Source organism: Cupressus sempervirens, chromosome 1 (assembly GCF_028749045.1).
Source record: "Cupressus sempervirens isolate cs-2001-9-10 chromosome 1, ASM2874904v1, whole genome shotgun sequence".
In the NCBI taxonomy this organism is placed as follows: Eukaryota; Viridiplantae; Streptophyta; class Pinopsida; order Cupressales; family Cupressaceae; genus Cupressus; species Cupressus sempervirens.
Window position 1 is genome coordinate 359,317,723 of NC_143118.1, and position 19,551 is coordinate 359,337,273.

The 19,551-nt window shown below is 35.8% G+C and overlaps 1 protein-coding gene across 1 annotated transcript in view; it reads left to right on the forward strand.

The window, feature by feature from the left end:
* Nucleotides 1–578: 578 nt before the first annotated feature.
* The window catches only part of LOC149577740 (wall-associated receptor kinase-like 21), a 53,777-nt gene continuing 34,804 nt past the window's right edge, over nt 579–19,551 (forward strand). Inside the window, exon 1 of the mRNA XM_089825402.1 lies at nt 579–3,101. Within this exon, the coding sequence (XP_089681528.1) occupies nt 2,324–3,101 (778 nt within the window). The 5' untranslated portion in view covers nt 579–2,323. The remainder of the gene's footprint in view (nt 3,102–19,551) is intronic.

The window sequence follows — 19,551 nt, forward strand, 5'->3', positions numbered from 1 at the left end:
AAATTAATTGGCAAGGGTAACTCAAAACATTAATTCCCTGAAATATAGAATTAAAAAAAAAAAAAATTTAAATCCTCATAATACAAACTAAAAAATATGATAATAGATTTCTAACCAATACAAAAAATAAGTAAAAAACAAAACACTTATAAAATATACTCACCTTTTTTCTAAACATAACATTATAAGATACCTTTAAAACTTGAGTATCTCTAAAAACATAACATTGTAAAATACCTAGATCCAATGAATGCGAAGTGATCTAATTATTCTCATGAGAGATGGATTTATTATGAATCACCACTCGTTATGAAACTAGAGATATATCGTGATAGTAATATCAATCACTATTCTAATTAAATTAGAGATAAATTGTGGTATTAAATTGTGATGGTAATACCACAATTGTAAAATAACTTTAACCTCTTAAGAGTAACTAAGTTATGAACTCTTCATGTTAACCATTCCGAAAATATCTTGAAAACATGACATCAAAGTAAATTTAGAAATGGACTTGCAATAATTGCATTTTTGAAAAGTTTGACCACTAAGTAATCCAATCCGAGAGTTCTCGAATCAAGATGGTGGAAGAGCAACGCAGCTCTGCATTGAAGCCTCTTCAATTCAATTCAACACCGCGTGCCCTCGAACACCAACCAATCTATTCATTATTATTAGTAGTAAATATAAGAGGATCTAAAAGTCCACACCTATTCATTGTTATGGGGAATCGAGAAAAGAGGGATCAAAAGTCCTGCCATTATCTCGAAACAGCATCATCCCCGAAATTCAAGTATTTAAATATCCCAATTTTTTCATTTCTCCATTTCTGCTGCTTGTTTCCATCCAATTTCTTTTTCATTTAATGGATATAATCCATATCATTATTATTATTATTAGCACATGCCGAAGTTGTTGGCTAAAATGTCCATAGAGTAATAAAATGTGTTACTGTACATTTACAATTATCTACCTGGCTTCTCCATATTAAATTCCGACTGATTTAAAATGTCAACGAAGAGAAGGGGAGCCGTCGGCATTGCAATTGAGTTATTGGCCCTGATTCATAGGGTAATGCATTTACCCAGATTCCTCACGGTACAGCCTGGAAGCGGCCAGAGTAGTCAACGGGGTTGAACAATTTTGTGGGTTCTATTTCTTGCCTCATAAACAATTCAATTTTAGACTTGGGATGTCTATTAATTGTGTAAATTGTCGAACTAGGGCATTTTCCTTGATCTGGACTTACGTGCATTGGTATCTTGGATGGAAGAAAATCGAGCCCACATGAATAAATTTCATTTTTTTTGGGTTGATCTGGAATTATTTACGTGTCGGATGAAAGAAAATTGAGCCCGCATGAAAAGTTTTTATTAGGTTTAGTCCTTGAACACGTGAAAGGGTCTATACTTACCGCATGGCTTTGCACTTAAAATGAAGCAGCGTAAACGGAATAGACGCCCCTACAGTGTCGAAGCAATCATGCAAAATCTTAAAAACTAAAAATAAAAGTTATGAGTATTTATACATGTGTATATGTTATCTATGACGCTGTTTGTTTTTTCGGTTGATTTGACAGGGGCCACTATGGATTATTTGATTCAATAAAGCAGTAAAGCTGAAAGGGTGTTATTGCTGGAATCCAATTTACCTTCCTTTGACTGTAGTTATAGTGTGTTTTCAAGCAGAAAACCTGGAGAGAACTTATTTTTAACGTTATAATGTGGCATTGAAGAGATTCAAATCAAATTTGTACTTTGATTTTGAAGATTGCTGTGGAATTTAATGCAGATATAAAGTAGGGTACTTTTCCTGATTACTGCTTGTGAAATGGGTAATTTTTTCCAGCCATTCGATGAAGTGAATGTTGTCTTAGTAGGCCTTGGAAACAATTCAACATACTTCATATAAATGGGAATTTCTTGTTTCCTAATTTGAATATACTTTCCTCTTCAATCTTTCAACAAATCAATTTAGGTCCGACCAGTGATGAAATCCACGCTGGAAAATATTGAAAGGATCGACATTTTTGAGATAGTTCAGTGAAAAGTCGATACCGTTCAAGTGATGCCTCAAACTCTGAAGGAAGTATTTAGGAGAAGTTAAATTCTGATTGTGCTCTTTTGGATATCCTAACTAAGTTTTCAGAGGATTTGTGTCCGTATAGAATATGTTAGTAAAATTCTGTAAAGAATAGACCATTTCCTAGTACGCCTTAGTCCAAGATCAACTTTGCAGCTGTCTTAGATAGTCCATTGCTCTGGTTAAAATTTATGCAAGGGAAAATGGCAGCGAGCTGAAAAGCCAATAAGACCTTGATACCATGGTGAAACATTCCAGACAAAGGAATTCTGCTTGTATTTTAATTGTTATTTCAGTCTTGTTGGTTTCGAATCTGTCTCTGGTTTTCTCAATTAGTGCAGTCTCTGAAGCACCTCACAGCAAAGTGGGTTGCAATAATGTTTGTGGAAATACACCAGTTCCATACCCCTTTTACCTGAAGCCCTGTAGTAAACCTAATAATAGTACTGAATTTGGACTTGACTGCTACGATAATTCTACTTTGATGATTACATTGAATCAGGTTAGCTACACTTTGACCAGTATTTATCCATATAGTATTATTATTAATCCCAACCAGTCTTCTTGTTCTATAGACCTACATAATTTCACCATCGACGGTCTGCGTAGCTATGCAATTTCCACCAGTAACATTGTCCAGTTGAATTGTACTAAGGAAGTCAATCGCAATTGCCCTTTGTCATGCAACATTCCTAGTCGAGGAAACAATGAACAATGCAAGTTTGAACATACCTGCTGCTACTATCTTGACAACGTCACAAACTGGCATACTAATTTTACGCAATTCTCTCAGGATTGCACAGGTTTCACCAGTTGGGTGCTTCAAACCATTGACCCGACTTACCATGCAGAGAATGGGCTGAAACTGGATTGGGCTGTTCAGGGGAACTGTACAACCATTGAATGTGATTCCAATGCAAACTGCTCTGAAGCCAAAAATGTCAAGGGTGGTGTGAACTGCGCTTGTAAGGATGGTTATATTGGAGACGGATACGTTGAAGGCACTGGTTGTAAAAGAGGTAACTTTCTTTACATTTTTTAGCTTCAAATTCAATTAATCTTATATAGAATAGCCTATGCTTGTTTGGATGGGATTTATTGATTCGTTCCTGTAATCAATACCCTGGCCTCTCCCTGTTTCTAAGAGAAGGGAAAAAATAATTAAAAAATGCCGTGTTCTTACCATTTTCCTAGCTTTGCTTTAAAATTGCATCTTGCAGATAGTGTAGAGTTTTCAGGACTCGATTCTTTTTACTAAACTTTACCTTGGATAGTTCCTTTAATTTTGGAGAAACTAAAACAAACAGCAACACCTGTACCATATCTACCCTGGCCTCTCACTGTTTCTAAGAGAACGGAAAAAATAATTTAAAAATGCCGTGTTCTTACCATTTTCCTAGCTTTGCTTTAAAATTGCATCTTGCAGGTAATGTAAAGTTTTCAGGACTCAATTCTTTTTACTAAACTTTACCTTGGATAGTTCCTTTAATTTTGGAGAAACTAAAACAAACAGCAACACCTGTACCCTATCTATGCTTTCATCTTCATCAATCCAGTTTGACTGTAGATAGGAAGTATGAAAACTGGTAAAATTGTGTCGTCTAAAGGGTATTTCATATAAATGAATCGGTTTTTAACTTGTTTGTCTTTTGTCTTATCATATCAACGAGTTTAATAATTTCATTATATTCTTGTATTTGTCTCGTGGCTCATTTCGTAGAGAAGCTTTCCTCTGATAAGAGGCTTTTGTCATTACTGATTTCGAGAAAATTATTGTTTAGGCTTTTGGTAGTTGCTAATGAATGGCTTTTGCAGAACTTCATTCAGATTTTATCAGTGAATTATTTTCCTGATTGAACAAGTAAACTATTGAAATCTAACAAATATATCCCAATTGATGTTTGCTACACTTAACATGCCGTCATCAAAGTCTCAACTGGGAATTTCAACTTGTTTATAGTTCAAGCACATCTACACTACTGAAATCCATCTATCTATCTATATATATAGTGGCAAATGGTCACATAAAGAGCAGGCAACTAAGGCTCAAATCAGTAACATAAATTAATGAAACACCTGCACTTATACTGAAACAATGTTCCATATGATTGTATACAACAATTAGTCACCCTCTTGCAACTTAGAAGGGTCAGCCACTTGTACAACTGGCATACAACAATGAAACTTTAGTATAAAGGAATGAAAAAGACAACACTGCAAAGGTAATCACAAAAGAGATGACAGATATTTACTCCCATGAAAGCCAAAATGAGAAAAACTCCAGCCAAGAACTGTGCTTGATTCAGTAATGTGAATACAGAGTGAAGCTCTCCTCTTCTTCTGGCCTATGGATGATTATCTCTTCTTCACAACCATGAAATAAATGCAATGGAATAATGCTCTCTCACAAAAGCCTCTGCTATTATGTTTGGCAATGGATGAATTAATGAGGTTGGAGCTGAATTTTAGATTCCCGACTTTCTAAATTCCAATGTTTAGTCAACCTTGGTTCTTTGGTCCATTTTAACACCTCATGATCCCATTCCACATGTTAGAAAGACAGAAAACATGTCCTTGGCTGCAACTTTATTAATGCTTAGAACTTTAGAGGACCAGACAAATTACATTTGAGCTAAAATATTCTGGGTGTAATCTAATTGATGTAATTAAAAATCAACTATTTTGACAGGATTAGCTCATTTGCAATCAAAGAATGCAAGACTTATTTTCTTCCATTAAGGAAAAGAAGGTTTCTAGGGGGGTTAGGATCTCAAAAGGCCTTGTTCAAAACTAAAGACCAGTTTTATGCCACAGGGGAGGTTTGTAGCTTCCACGCTGAGATTTCCCTGTTATCATGTGATATGGGATTATGTGCAAATACTCCTCATTTATATCATGTGGATATGCATGAGGCTGCACATGCTCCTCTTTTTAAGTCAACATGTCGACAAATCTAAGAGTGTGGGTTGCTTAGCAAATGGTATGTCTTTCTCCAATGGAAATTTGACGGGCCATATATTTGGGATCTAAGATTTCATTTATTAAGTAATAAACTTGGCCTCTTTCCAAGGTTTGCAAATAAAATATATTCTGTGAAAGGATTCTTTCACTTGGGGCATCTCCAGAATCATGAGCAACAGCACTGGCAAAATTAGTGCAATTTCTAAGGAGCTTGAAAGGCGAATAAAACTGAAAAATCAGCCTAGTAATGCCTCATGTTGAAATTTTATTAATATTATGAACCTTCAAGGGATGAAGGCCTTCTACAAGGTTGGGAAATAAATTTTGTAATTTAGTGAGGCACAAGGTGTATAAGCCCCCTACGGTAAACAAAAACTAAAAGACCTTGGAGTGTACCAGCAAAGGATGTTCTAATCTTTCAAGCATAAAGTTCCAGGTCTGAATGCTTCTCCACAAATAAGAAAACTGTAACGCTTCAAAATCCTGACACACTGACTTTACATGTTTGGTAGAGATGAAAAGGCTAATCATGTCTTTTGAAAACACTCCTTTGGCAAGACTTTCTGAATGCTTCTCCAACAATTATCAATCAAATTAAGGCTTCAAATTTTCAAAATACTGACATACTGACTCTGCTTCTTGTGTGGTAGAGATGAAAAAGTTGATTACCTCTTTTGTAAATGTTCATTTGGTAAGACTTTCTGAATAGACTGTTAATGTGAGGCATTAAAATTTTGACACACTGATTCTGTGTATTGTGTGGCAGAGATGAAAAGATGGATCATTCTTTTGGAAATGCTCCTTTGATAACATTTCTTGGGCATTATTTAAAGCCAACTTAATTGTTTACTTGTTGAAGAGTCTAATAGCTGCTTACTTTTTAATCCCAAAGGTCATTGGCATCACCTGCTGAAACCTGGTGGAATGATATCTTAAATTCAATAATAACATCAATGGCTTGTGGATCAATTTCTGATCATTTCTCCCATGAGCTTCTGATAGGATGGATTGCCATTCAGGACTATGCCATGATTCCAGACTTGTTTCTTGAAGACTATGCCATGATTCCAGACTTGTTTCTTGAAGACTAACTGTTGTCCACTGTATCAACCCTAGGTTGTTGGGGTGAAGATTTTTACTTCGAACATTACTACCACTAGACCCTTGGGCCCCAGTGTTAAAATTGTCTAGACCCAGATCTTGAAGTTTGAGCATGGTTCTAGAGTAGCTTAGAAACCTGAGAAGCCCAAACCCTAGTTTGTCTTTTCAAAAGCTCTGTTTATTTTTTTCAAAACACCAGCATGATGGTTTGCAGATTTGAAAGTTTTGTTAAAATTCCAGTTTCTAGTTTGAAGTTTGTTAAAAATTTGGATTTGCAGCTTTAAAGAGATTTTTAATGAAAAATCTGCAAAAAATAGGAAAAAAACTGCACAAAAGAAGAGAAGAGGGAAGAGGTTGGGGCAGATCTGTTCCCCCGGACAAAACCCAAACTCTTGCCACCATTTTTGTCAGTGTTCTGGAATCAACATAACACCTACGCTGTTGCAAAGTAGCCATAACATCTTTCCTCTACTGTCCCTTTGCTCATTGAAACCTTCATAATGAAAATATATTCTCTACTTTCATCTTTGTTCTTGCCTGCAATAACATCGTTGCACTGGCCTTTTCAATTTTTGAGTTGAAGATTAAGATAATGCTTTTAACATTTAGCACGCCTCATTCAGTTTTTGTAAGAGCTATGAATTGGAAGTTCAAGTGTAAATCCAGAGGCAACTTCTGATATTCAAACCATAGGGGGAGATTGTAAGATAAGATAAAGATAAGTTTGTTAGTGTCCAATAAGTGACCACAAACGTGTAAAGGGACCAAGGGAACAATAGGTAAAAACCTTAACAATTGGAGTACCAAACGGTGACCAGAGACCAACAAAACAAGAGAAAAGGAAGGATCCAGGAACAAGCAACAAACAGGGAGCCGGCCAAGCCGGGGGGAGGTGGAAGGGGCAAGACAGTAACCCCGCCATGCCAACCAATGATAAGGAGCTGAGGAGACTGAGAAAAATCCCCGAACAAAGGGATAGCCCATAGAAGTGGTAATGCAGCGATGTCGACATTGCTTCTGTCTCTGTCTCTGGAGGTGCTTCAAACCAGAAGAGGGTGGTATAACAACAGCTGGATCTCTGTGAGTAGGCTCTCTGGCATCTCATAAATCTAGGCTGAGGAGGAGGATCCAAGTGTCTTTTGGTGCCACAACCCATCTTCAGGAAGAAAAGATTATGAGCTGATATGAAAGAGGGTGTTGGGGGCGCTGGAGAGAGTGCTAGAGAGGGTGGTCTTGCAAGTGGGTAGCCTTGTGGAGAAAGAGGGCCACACAGCGCTGATCCCTGTATTTCCAATTTGATCTTACCACCATCAGGACATCAAATTTTGGATCAATCGTATGCATGCAATTAAGAAAAGAATGAAGCCAGGATTACGAGCGATCAAGAACAGCATAGAGTTTATGAAGCCTGGGCAAAGATGAGATTTGATCCTCCTTTTAGCCATGTTTTGGAATGATTGAGACTTTGAGCCCAACTCTTGCAAATTCCAATTTGTATTAAAAAAAATCAGGGGTTGTTATAATAGTTGTATTAGAGCAAGTTTATTCTTGCCAACCTATGATAGTATCATATAATCAGATTTTAGCATTCTATGAGTGAGAGGGCACAATTTATCTTTAAATAGAGAACAAAAGAAAAATAATTGGTAGTGCACTCAAGTTCTAGAGGGAGAGAGTTTAATGAGTTTGACCCCATGCTCAATGCAAAATTTGATGGGCACCATGAAGTATTTGCACAATACATGATCAAATTCCTAGGTGAAAGATCAAGTTCAAGCCCAAACAACAAGTCAATTCCACTTGAATCATGACCTAAAAGCCCAACGAATAGGCAAATTCCAGGTCCTAAGCATGATGTTTGCCCAAGAACAATACAAATTCTGAAATCCATGGTGATTTTCCAAGGACTTGACAAAATCCAAGTAAAGACGAGTTTGAGCCCAAGGGATGTATGAATTCCGCTCAAGGCTACAACCATGCACTTGCACTCAAGAACCTTGCATTTTCCAAAATGCTAGGTAACTGAGCCCAAAGGATATGCAAATTCTTATTTGCATTTTGATGATTAAGCCACTCAACTCATGGTCCTTTTCCACCAAATCCAAGGGGTGGGTGAACCCATGTGAAGGACAAATTCTTCTTGGCAACTATGCAGAGTGCTTAACTAGAGTGCCAATTCTGATCAGCTTTCAAGAGGCCGAGTCTAAACGCCATGTCATTTGCAATTCACACTCAATACACGAGCCCACTGAGCATACAAATCCTGCCCAACCAAGTATAGGAACTCAACACTCAAGAATTTTCCGGAAATGACTAAGGCTGAGTCCAACAAGCATACATATTCTGCTTTATTCAATTGGGAGTAAAAAATCGATAAAAAATGGCTACCCAAGCTGGCTCTGAAGATGCAATCGATCATTAAATGCAAGGGAATTCGTTGATTAATTATGAGCAAGGATGTGGAGGAGGTTGGCCTGATTGTGAACAATAAGCGGATTTGATTTTGATTTAATTTGTTTATGAAAGACCAGGTTGGCCTAAACAAAATGACATACCTCTTGAACCTCAATGCTTATATAAGTTGGGTGTTGAAATTTATTTTAACATCCAATCCAAATTTGATCCTACCTTATTTATGGAAGACATTGAATATCATTTGAAAACAAATCAAACAGACATCTAGACTTTATGTAATTGCAAGCTGCAAATTCAATTACCAAAGGAAATCAGGTTGAAAAAGGGCTGCAAATTCGTACATCTATGTGAAAGTTCGAAGTTTGAAAGGTGAGAATACCTTATAGAAATCAAACATTTCCAGATTTAAGTTTCAAACTCAGAATTTGATTCCAACAGCAAGATGTGTAAGGTTTCTCATGCTAATCCAAAGCTGGAAAAAGGCTGTGAATGCAGTCTAAAATGAGAAATTCGAACTTGATAGGGTTTATGATTTAATTGTTTTAACATAAGTCATCATTCAGTCTAGAAACAAGTAAGATGTAATCAGGTTTTGAATTCAAGGAATGTTTTTAGCAGCTATCTAATGAGAGTTTTCCATCAGTAGTTTTGATTTCTTAGCTCTAATTTCAACTTGAGGTGAAGAATGAGCACTATTTGGTTGATAACTCCCCTTGCGCATACACCTACCTGTATAGATCAGCTTTGTTATGATTCATAAATATAGCTTCACTCATCATTTTTTACACAGCGGCAAGCTGCAGATTTGCATATTCAGATTCTCCAATGATATGGATGTTAGGTTTTTGTAAGTTGGTTCCCTGGTTTATATTGTTGAATCGTGAACTTTATGCATAAAACCTAATCAAATGCTAAGATGAAATTGATTCAAATAATGAATTGTTTGGTCCTTCAACAACTTGGACTAGTGTGTAGTTCATTAGGTGACAAAGTCATTAACAGTAAAAAGGGAGGAAATACATTAAGAAAAATATCAACACAAGCAAAGATCCATTCACATATACATATAAGATACTACATTTCAAGAACCGAACACACTACATAATCTATAATTAGAACTACACTGACTCGCTTAGAATAAAGGAGTGACCATTATAGAAGTTTTGCAACACATTAGATGTCATCACACATACATCAAATTTTCATTACATTTGACCATTAAATTTTTTTTACAATGCATTAGATGTCACCACACATACTTTAGACTTTCATTGCATTGTTCCAACAAATGTGGCAAGAGGAGATACAATAATCACAGATACAATATTAATTTGAATCACTACAAACAGCCACAGACATACCATTATGAAAAGATGTACACTACACAACATTTCCTATTTGAATCACTACAAGCAACCACAAACATACCTTTATGAAAAGATGTACACTACAAATTTTTTCCTACATTTCAGAAAACATATTCTCTTATTTGCAATTTAAACTTTCAACTTTTGATTCTCTAGATCCTTTGTATATTAGAGTCCAACTATACATGAGAGCCTTGACATTGTTGGGTGGATATTTTGCAACCGACAATTTGTTAAAAGTCAATTGCAAAATAGGTAGATTAGCCACAATGTATGAGACAAAGTCTCTGCCACCTTATGGAGAAGGCTCCCCCTTCTCACCGTTCTTTGGATCAACTCATTGTAAGCAAGAAGTTGAGAGATTTTGAAAAGGTGTTACCAATATTTTTTCCTTTGAACTTTCAGAAAAGAATCCACTTACCCGTGGAGCGAGTAATAGGCAAGATAAAATCTCTAACTATATTTCTATCTAATAGCTGGAAACGGTGATACCAATAAACCAACACCAACTCAAAGGCTGGTTGAAAGCATACCGGTTTGGCTCAAGTCCTGTTTTAATTTATCCTATAAGAATAACCTCTACCATTGGGGCACAAAGACTTCCAAAAGTAGAGAATTCTAACTATTTTTGATGAATTGAGAAGGTAATACAAGCTACAATCAAAGCTTCTAGTCTATGTATAACCACAATTGCTTCCAATCAAAGCTTTGTCTTTGATTGCTTCTTAACTTGTTTATGCTCAATTATTGAAAACATACAACAATAACATGAATCAAAGATAACAAATGCAAACTACAGTAAAAGCTTCGAATTTGCACTATCACAATTGTACTCAATCAAAGTTTCAGCTCCTATTGTTGCTTTGTATTCACTTTTCATCAAAATAGTACTACACAATCAAAGTTATGCTTGCACAATTCTTCATAGCTTTCTTGCATACAATAAAAGATGGTTTTTACAATGAGAGAGGCGCTCCTTTTATAGGAAAAGATGTGAGAAAAAGGAGGAGGAAAAAGTGAGAAGAATTATTGGATTACATGTCATGAGGACATGCAATCGAATTACATGTAATTGCAATCGCATGCAATTTACATGCAATTAAATTACATGTATTTGCAATCGCATGCAATTCATCTTCTTCAACTACAAATATGAAAAATTGAAAACTAAAAGAAGACGGAAAAAGCTGAATCAATCCTAACGAATGTCCTGAAAAGTCTTATATTTGGCGATACAATCATGAACCGTAAGAAGATATGGGATCTCCATTGTCTTTGAGATAGCTTCAGTTCTGATTGCATTCGCATGTGCTAATTTTACAATTTTGTAATTTTTTACAAGAGAATACCACAAGTGTTTTGCTACAAATTTGTATGTAGTCGATTTCTGAGTTCATTTCTTCTTCTGTGAATAGGTTGTCATGTTCAGTAAGGACATTATATCCCATTTGCTGTAGATTGCAAATGATTTTTGTTTCCACTAATTGACAACCTTCTAAAGCGCCTTGCAACTTTGTGAAAAGTTTTCCAATTACCTTCTCCTTATGACCTAGGAGTCCTTGATATCTGTAGAATATATCAGAAGATGGGATGACGTCACAAGCAACCAAGGTATCAAGGTCAATGCCTACCATTTGATTCCACACACCCAAAATTTCTTTCAAGCTATTGGTTTCTTGATTTAGAGAAGCAATCATATCATGAAAATCTCCTTAACACCTTTGATACATTCAAGAACTTTGACCGCATCCTTGATGGATTGAACTCCTTCAGAGATCACTTCTCTGAATGAAGTCTTGCTGCTTCAACTCTTCGTTTCTCTTGAGTTGTCTGAGATGTGAAAATTGCAAGTTGCGAAGACTGTTGGCGGATGACCTCATTAAGATGAGTAACCTCCTTTAGCTGATTCTTCTTCTCCGAAAGCTTGTGATTGCTCTTAGACACATTGGTGATTGCATCTTGGGCATCTTGCAAACACCCTAGCTGTGATTGTTTATCAAGTTCAATTTTGGTGACTTTTAATCTAAGCGGTTAACCTCCTCAATTGGTTTGTCTACGAAAGGCTCTGCAACCTTGACGTACTTGGTCTTTTTAGAATCAACTACAATCCTTGAAATGACCTTGGCTTTAGAAGATATAGACTTAGTCTTTTTGATAAGAATATTGTATGGAGGTACTACAACCTTCCTTCTCTTCATAGCGAATTTTCCCAACCAGGTGGGCAAGCTGAAACCATAATTTGCTAGAACAGGGTGAATGGCTACAACAAACATTGAACCTGATTGTATTTTTGTTGTGACTGTGCATGCTTCAGTTTGCGTGGCCGGAACCATGGCATCTTTCAAGATGACTTTGTCATGAACATCTTGAGCTCTGCAACCAAAGTATTAAGTTTGGAAACTTGATCTTCTGTGAGAGTTGGAAAATCTTCAAGCACATTTCCCAAGTTCTCACAGTATTCTGTTGTGAGGATACGAGCTATTGCAGAGGAGATGAGTAGTGCCGACATGTCCACTTCTGAGATAAAAATGGTGGAGAATGAGTCCACATTGTTGTCTATGGTATCCAAGAAGGGTCTTCCCTGAATGGATGGATCCTAATTTCTTTTTGGCCGTGGGGGGGATATGATCATTATCTCTCTCTCTCTTCCATTTCATCTTCTCGATCAGTTTCTTACTTTGATTCTTGAGCTTGCGCGGGTGCTTGAGAAGATTCCAGAGGTGGTTTTGATCCTTTTCTGCCTTTGAGCTTGAACTTGAGGGTTTTAGCTGGTGCTAAAGTGGATGAACCGTCCTTGCTTGTTATCTCCACCCGGACTGTTCTTCCAATAGGTATTTACTCTTTTGAGGCCTTGGATTTTCAGCCACTTATTGGTATTTACTAAGATGGATTGGAATCTATCAAAGATGGAATTGCTTTCCTTTTGTTGCCATTGAATAGCAAACAAACAATGCTTGTCAAAGCCAACCCTATGATATTCTGGATCTAGGATAACGCTGCCATCTTCAACTTGAAAACCCGGTGGAATCTCAACCATGTTGAGGTCAATGATCAGTTGCAATGTGAGCCTGCAATAGTCCATTTTCATGATGTCTATCTTTGTGCGTAGATCAATCCATACATCTTCCATGCAATGAACATGGGTGAATGCTCTTTTGATTCTTGAATACATCCCTCGATAATTGAAGTCGAACCTAGCTTTGAATTTCTTCAAGGTAATAAGTTGAAGTTCCTCTTCCATTGCTTTTGCTTTGTATACCAAATTGAACATATATTGACCAATTACAAGGGGTTTAGCAGTGGTGATGCCAAATCTTGACTTGTGCTGACTGTGTTCGTATGATTGCACCTCAATGAGTTGTCTGGCCAACTCCATCAAAATAATCTTATCTGTAGGATATCTTGGTAAGGTATATGGTTCCCCTTGACAATAGTCAACTCTCAAATAGGCGAAAGTTGGAAATTGCAAGAAGATGCATCCGAATTGATTTACCCTATCCCAAGCTTCATCTGATACTCTTCTAACTATTAGCTCTTTGTCAAATCGACACCCAAAATGTCCAAAAAATGCATCTTGGACTCTCCTATAGTGATATTTTCTTTGCGTCAATGTCATTTGATCATAATAACTTCAGATAGGAACTAGAGTTCAATCCCCCTTGGTGGAAAGTTCTGAGAATGTTCCCATGAGCACAACAATGTATACCAAGTATGAATTCATGTAGAAAGGTGCTGATGTTCCCACCTTAAGCAACTGCTCACATAGTGTTGGTACTTATAATTTCTCTCTAGTAGATGGGTTCCTTGTTATCAAAGATTTGAAGAATAAACTTGTACATTTATGGTTCAAAACTACAAGATTCCTTGAGGCCACAAACTCTGTTGAGAAGAGTTATCAAATCTTTAAATTCTGATTTGAAATCAGATCTATTTATGGTTTTGGGCCATTTAGAAAAATTAGTTCTCTTATTATCCAACCAAAATGTATTCATATGCCTTTGATAATCCAATTTGGTTTGATTCCATAGTTGTAAAGACATCTTTGTAGTTAAATCTACACATTTTGGATTCTGAGGAACTTTGAAGATTTGCTCAATGACATCCGGTTCCATACTAATGATGACCTTGCCATCTGCATTCTTGATTGTTCTTGTCTTGGGGTTGAAACATTGAGCACATCCCAAGACAAACTCAGGTTCCAGGGCAGCCATGGGAAAAGTAGACTAGATGAATATTGCTTCTTTTGATGCGTCTCATCTCTTTGTTAGCAGGAGATTCAATTCTTTGTAAGAAATTAGGCATTTCAATGTGCCTAATCTCCGTATCTGATACTTGATCAAGTGGAGATGAAACAAGTGATGTAGTCGCATGAGCCAACTCCTTATCAAACTGGTATTTCATCTTTCCTTTGGACTTTGTTGGCACAAACATGTCTTGTGCTGCAACATGGAAATTCTATAGAGTAAATACATCATCCAAAGGGATTGGCTCCATGAAGACGTTAGCCTTTGATTGGAGAAGGTAGATCTATGAGGAACAAGGTGTTTGGAGTATTGATTAGAGACTCAAAGAACACATGTGATAGCTGGCAATGAACCAGAAAGCATATGTATTTGGACATAAAGGGGCAAAATAGGACTTAGAGGGATGGATTGCATGTGGGTAACGATGGCTTTTCATTTGTATGGCCAAGAATGCAAGCTAGGTACATATGGATGTGTGCAAATGACAACTTTGGTATTAAAAAGAGTGACCTTTTACCAAAGTCAGGTTCTCTAGAGGTAATTACATGTAATAATTTGAGGTGCACATGTAATCGAGTTCGGACGATGTAATTGCATGTGTAGGAAAACGGATGGAATATGCATTGACATGAAAAGATGAAAGGTGAAACGATGTGGATGCATTTGCATTCTTGGATAGGAATTCACAACTTTCTCCAAAAAAGGAAACCAAAACAAGCAAGCAATCAAACAAGAAAACTAAGCATAAAACAAAAACATACCTCTTGCTATTGACTTGGACATGACAAACTTCAAAATGTTTTTCTACATGCAATTTCGTTTTTGGAGTTTGGAGGATTTTCAAGCATTTGAAATGAGAAGATTTCATCTTATTTATAGAAAAAATGCAAAGGATATGGCATGCTTTTGAACAAATGGAAAAAGACAAACCAAAACATGCAACATAATAGCAAAGTAAGCAAGCAATGAGAGCAAAATCAAAATCTTCTACTTGGAGCTCAAAGAGCCAAATGTGGAGGAAAGAGAAGTTGAAATGAAAGTCTCCTCTCCAAAATTGAACTCTCTAAGTGTACTTGCATACAATAACTCAATATCCTTTGACCATTCAATGTTGCAAATGCAAATCTATATGGTCAAACACTTGGTTGTTTTTGCATGTAATGGCAAAGTTTAAGTCACAAAACCTCCAAAATGCAAAATGTTTTTTCATGTATAATGTTCTTGAGGTATTTCCAATAAAAAATGTGACTCCTTCCTGCTATATATGGGTCGTTTTTGAAGGAATAGAGCAAAAACGTGATTCTCCAATGCTGAAATGGGACTCCAAATACTGCAATGCCTTCTCCTTTGACATATGTATGGGCTGGAAGTGCAAATTCTGGCCTTTTTAGACAAAAATGGACCCTTCTTATTCACTAATATGCATGTTCTTGCAAAAATGTGGCTCACAAATGCACAAATGTGATTCTCAAATGCAGATTTCTGGGTGTTTTTAACAAAAACGTGCTCTTAGAAGGCATAAATATGGGTCGTTTTTGACTTGAGAATGCACAAACGTGATCCCCAAATGCATAATTATACATTAAAATGCAAAAACGTGGCTCTTCAAATGCCAGAATGTAGATAAAAAAGAGATTTTCTGGGCGTTTTTGATGGAAACGTGGCCTTGAAATGCATTTGTTTGAGGCATTTTTGGAAGGAAATGCTCAAAATGTGTTCTCCAAAGATAGTTGCATAAGTTTGTATGCACGATCGAACTCTAAACATGTATTTACATGGTTAAGTTTGTCTTTGAAAGCCAACGTTTTGGCTATAGATGCATAATTGGACAATTGGACTCTCAACATGCATTTACATGTAATACTTTCCCTTGTATTTGCAAGTTGAAGTCAAACATATCTCCTAAATGCAAAATCGTACTCTACATATGTAATTTTCCTTTCTATGTGCAAATCTCACTCTAGAGGAAGAATTACATATCATGTACTTGGAAGTTTTTGGCTTGAGAGTGCAAAAATGGGGTTTTGGAGGGTGATTACACGAGTTTTTAGGGCAAATCAGATTCTCCAAGGCATATTACATGTAAAGTTCATTTGCTGGAAGTGCATTTACATGCAAATCGTGGTCTTGAAGGTCCATTGCATATTTAAAAGTATGCTTTTTATTTGCTTAAGTCCAATTACATGTAAAGTGGTTTGCATGTAGAGGGAGTTTTTCATGTAAAGTGGACTCTTGGAAGTCCGTTACATATTTAAAATATGCACTTTTAAGTCAAAATCGGACTCAAGGAATGCATTTACGTGTAAACATGTAAAAAGACATGTTATTGAGTTTGCACAACTGAAGTGACCAATTTAGAACGTCTAATTGATTTTTGAGTTAATATCACTTAAAGGGGCCAAAATTAACATTTACACTACATAGTTTACATATCATGTGCAAATATAATACAAAAAGTAATATTCAACCTAGATGTTTTAAAATAAAACATTAAGTAAAAAGCAAAAATAAATTAGAACTATATAGTGATAGAGTCACTTAAGTGAAAAATTAAAAAGTAACTCAACCTGAAAATATAACATAAAGTGCACTATAGTCACTTAAGTGATAAAGTAACGTAAAAACATAAGATAAAGTCAATTTATGTTATATTTAAAAAAAATGAATGTCAACATTAAAATATAACATTGATATTTAAAATGTGCAATTGCATCTGGAGAGTCCACTTTTTGGGTACTTAAATACTCACATCTTTTGACTACCAAGTCCGATTAAGCCCTAAGATATACTGAATCGAAGGGAACCAAACGCAAGAGATTGGACAAAACCAAAAGACTAAAAACAACTAAACACACAATAAAAAACACAAGAAAGGACGTTTAAGGCTTAAAAAATCAAGCAGAGGATTAATAAAATGAAAAACAAAAAGGACTTGACGAAAGTGTTCAGTAAAAGGATTTATTATGTGAATTGGGGTCGATTGATTGATCAATGTTTGCCAATTAAATAATGAATTGTCTTAGAGAAATACATAACTAAGTTGAAAATGTTTCGTATTGTTATCTACATTTTTTGGTGACAAATTGTAGGATGACAGACATTATAAAAACTTTGATGATGTGAGAATATCCACAATACCTTACTCATAGGCACTCGTGTCACAATTTGTGTTAAATATGGTGAAAACAACTTGCAAAAACTTTAAAATCATCTAGAGGTATGAAATAACACTAAAATCTAGAAAATAAATTTTTCATTTATTATGTGCTTGGATCAAAGTGTTAGGCATGGTTGACTTGTGAAAATTGTTGGAAATAACACCACGAGACGACATGGAAGTATTGTTCCTAAAAACACTCCACTACCACATTAAATGTAGCACATGTTTTTACCTTTTATTCTCGTTGAATCTACATATTTTTGATTATAGTGAAGTTGTTGATCCTAGTTTGGATTCTGATTAAGGCTCAAGATTTCGGTTCGCAGGTTTGTTGTGGGTTTGTCTATAATAAGACAAGTGTATATATACTATATATATAATTTAGTAATATTTAATATTTGTTATTTATTAATATATATTGTATAACTATATATATAATTTATTAAATATTATATATAATTTATTAATATTTAAATTCTAATATTATTGTTAAGATAATAAATAATAAGATCTAAAATTACTGTGTACCAAATACATTGGATCCGGACCTTGCTATCACATGATCCTAGAACAAGTATTTGAACTGAAATGATTACATAATTTCTAGTTTTCCATGCTAATCTAGTAGATCAGCCACCCACAATTTATATGTATTAGATTTATCTATTGAGACAACTTCAACTTGATGCAAGTAGGCTTTGATCAAGGATCAACCCAAGCTCACATATTCAGGTTTCCAATGGATCGAGTCCTATAACAATTCATCTAATGGGACATCGATGAATTATACCCCACTTTCCTTAAAACATATCCACCTTTGTTTGATATGATGCCACCATTTCAGATTTGTTCTATTTGTATGTGGTAGAGATAATGATAATGCTCCTCCAAAACTCCCAAACATATATCTATCGATAATGAGCTCGTAAAATTGGAATCACCATTGTCTATCAATTCTAAATATCTCCTCCATCAATATCTTCATCTTGAATGTGGCAATCACTTATCCACTGAATGATTCTACTTTTGGCGCCCCCTCGATATTATTTCTGTGTGTCTGGATGATGTCAATCGATCCTTTCCTTATGCAACAATGCCACAATTTTGAATATAAACTTCTATTATGTCTTTGTGCTTTATTTTGAAGTTGTGATGTCATGGATCAATCCTCTACTGACCCGTTGGTGACAACTATTTCGGAACTCCAACCACAACTCCTTAGATATGCTTCGTGCACAAATAGTTCTTAGAGGATGCTTATAGTGTCCTTTAAGAATCCTATTTTAAGTTAATTTTCTTTTTGAGGGCAAGCAACTCATTTGCTAATCTCTGCACTACAAGATTTGTCCTTATGATGGAAGAAAATGAATTAGGAGGAAGATAGCATTCCTTAAACCCACTTGCCTCAATGCTCATCTTCTTAGCAAGAATAAGATCATCTTCAATTTCAATCGCCAATGTTTGTGCGGCTGCAAGAGTAGGTGAGGCTGCTCTTCTTAATAGAATCTTGACTTCAAGAATTTGAGCATTCATAAAGAAACACATCAAATTTGCAGCTATAGGTTGAGCGAAAACTAGAATTCTTTGTGTCAATTTGTTGAAATAAGCAACAAATTCATGCATAGGCATGTGAGATGCCTTCTTTAGCTGAGTGAGTTGAGTTAATAGTGCATGAGCATCTTTAGGAGGTTTAAATCTTTCTTCAAACTTGGCTATGAGATTAACCCAACTTGTGATAGGTTGGGGTACTAAGTGGTAAAACCAATTAGTAGTCATGCCTTGGATAGTTTCTACGAACAACCTTACAGACATGTCCTTGTAGCCATCACCATGAACACCATATGCAATATAGAAGGCAGCAATATGTTCAACTGAATGTTATTGTCCATCACAGAAGAACTTGGGAAAATTCTTTTGCGAACCATCAGGAAGAGTGTGTAGAGGCAAAACTAGATTCAACAGTCCAGAAGTATTTCCCCAAGGACCTTGAGCCATTTACATGTCCTCGGTAAAAGCTTGAAACAACTACAAGAAATAAAATTACAATGATAAAGGACACAGGGATGCTTCAAACAAAAACTTGAGACTTTCAAATTCGTGTTGTACCCTCAACAAAGTTGCCAAAATCTGTTGGCTAATTTTTTTATATGTCACTGACTACAACTTACAAAATTGTGACTTTAGGCAACATTTCATGAGATTTCTCTCTCCTGTCAACAAT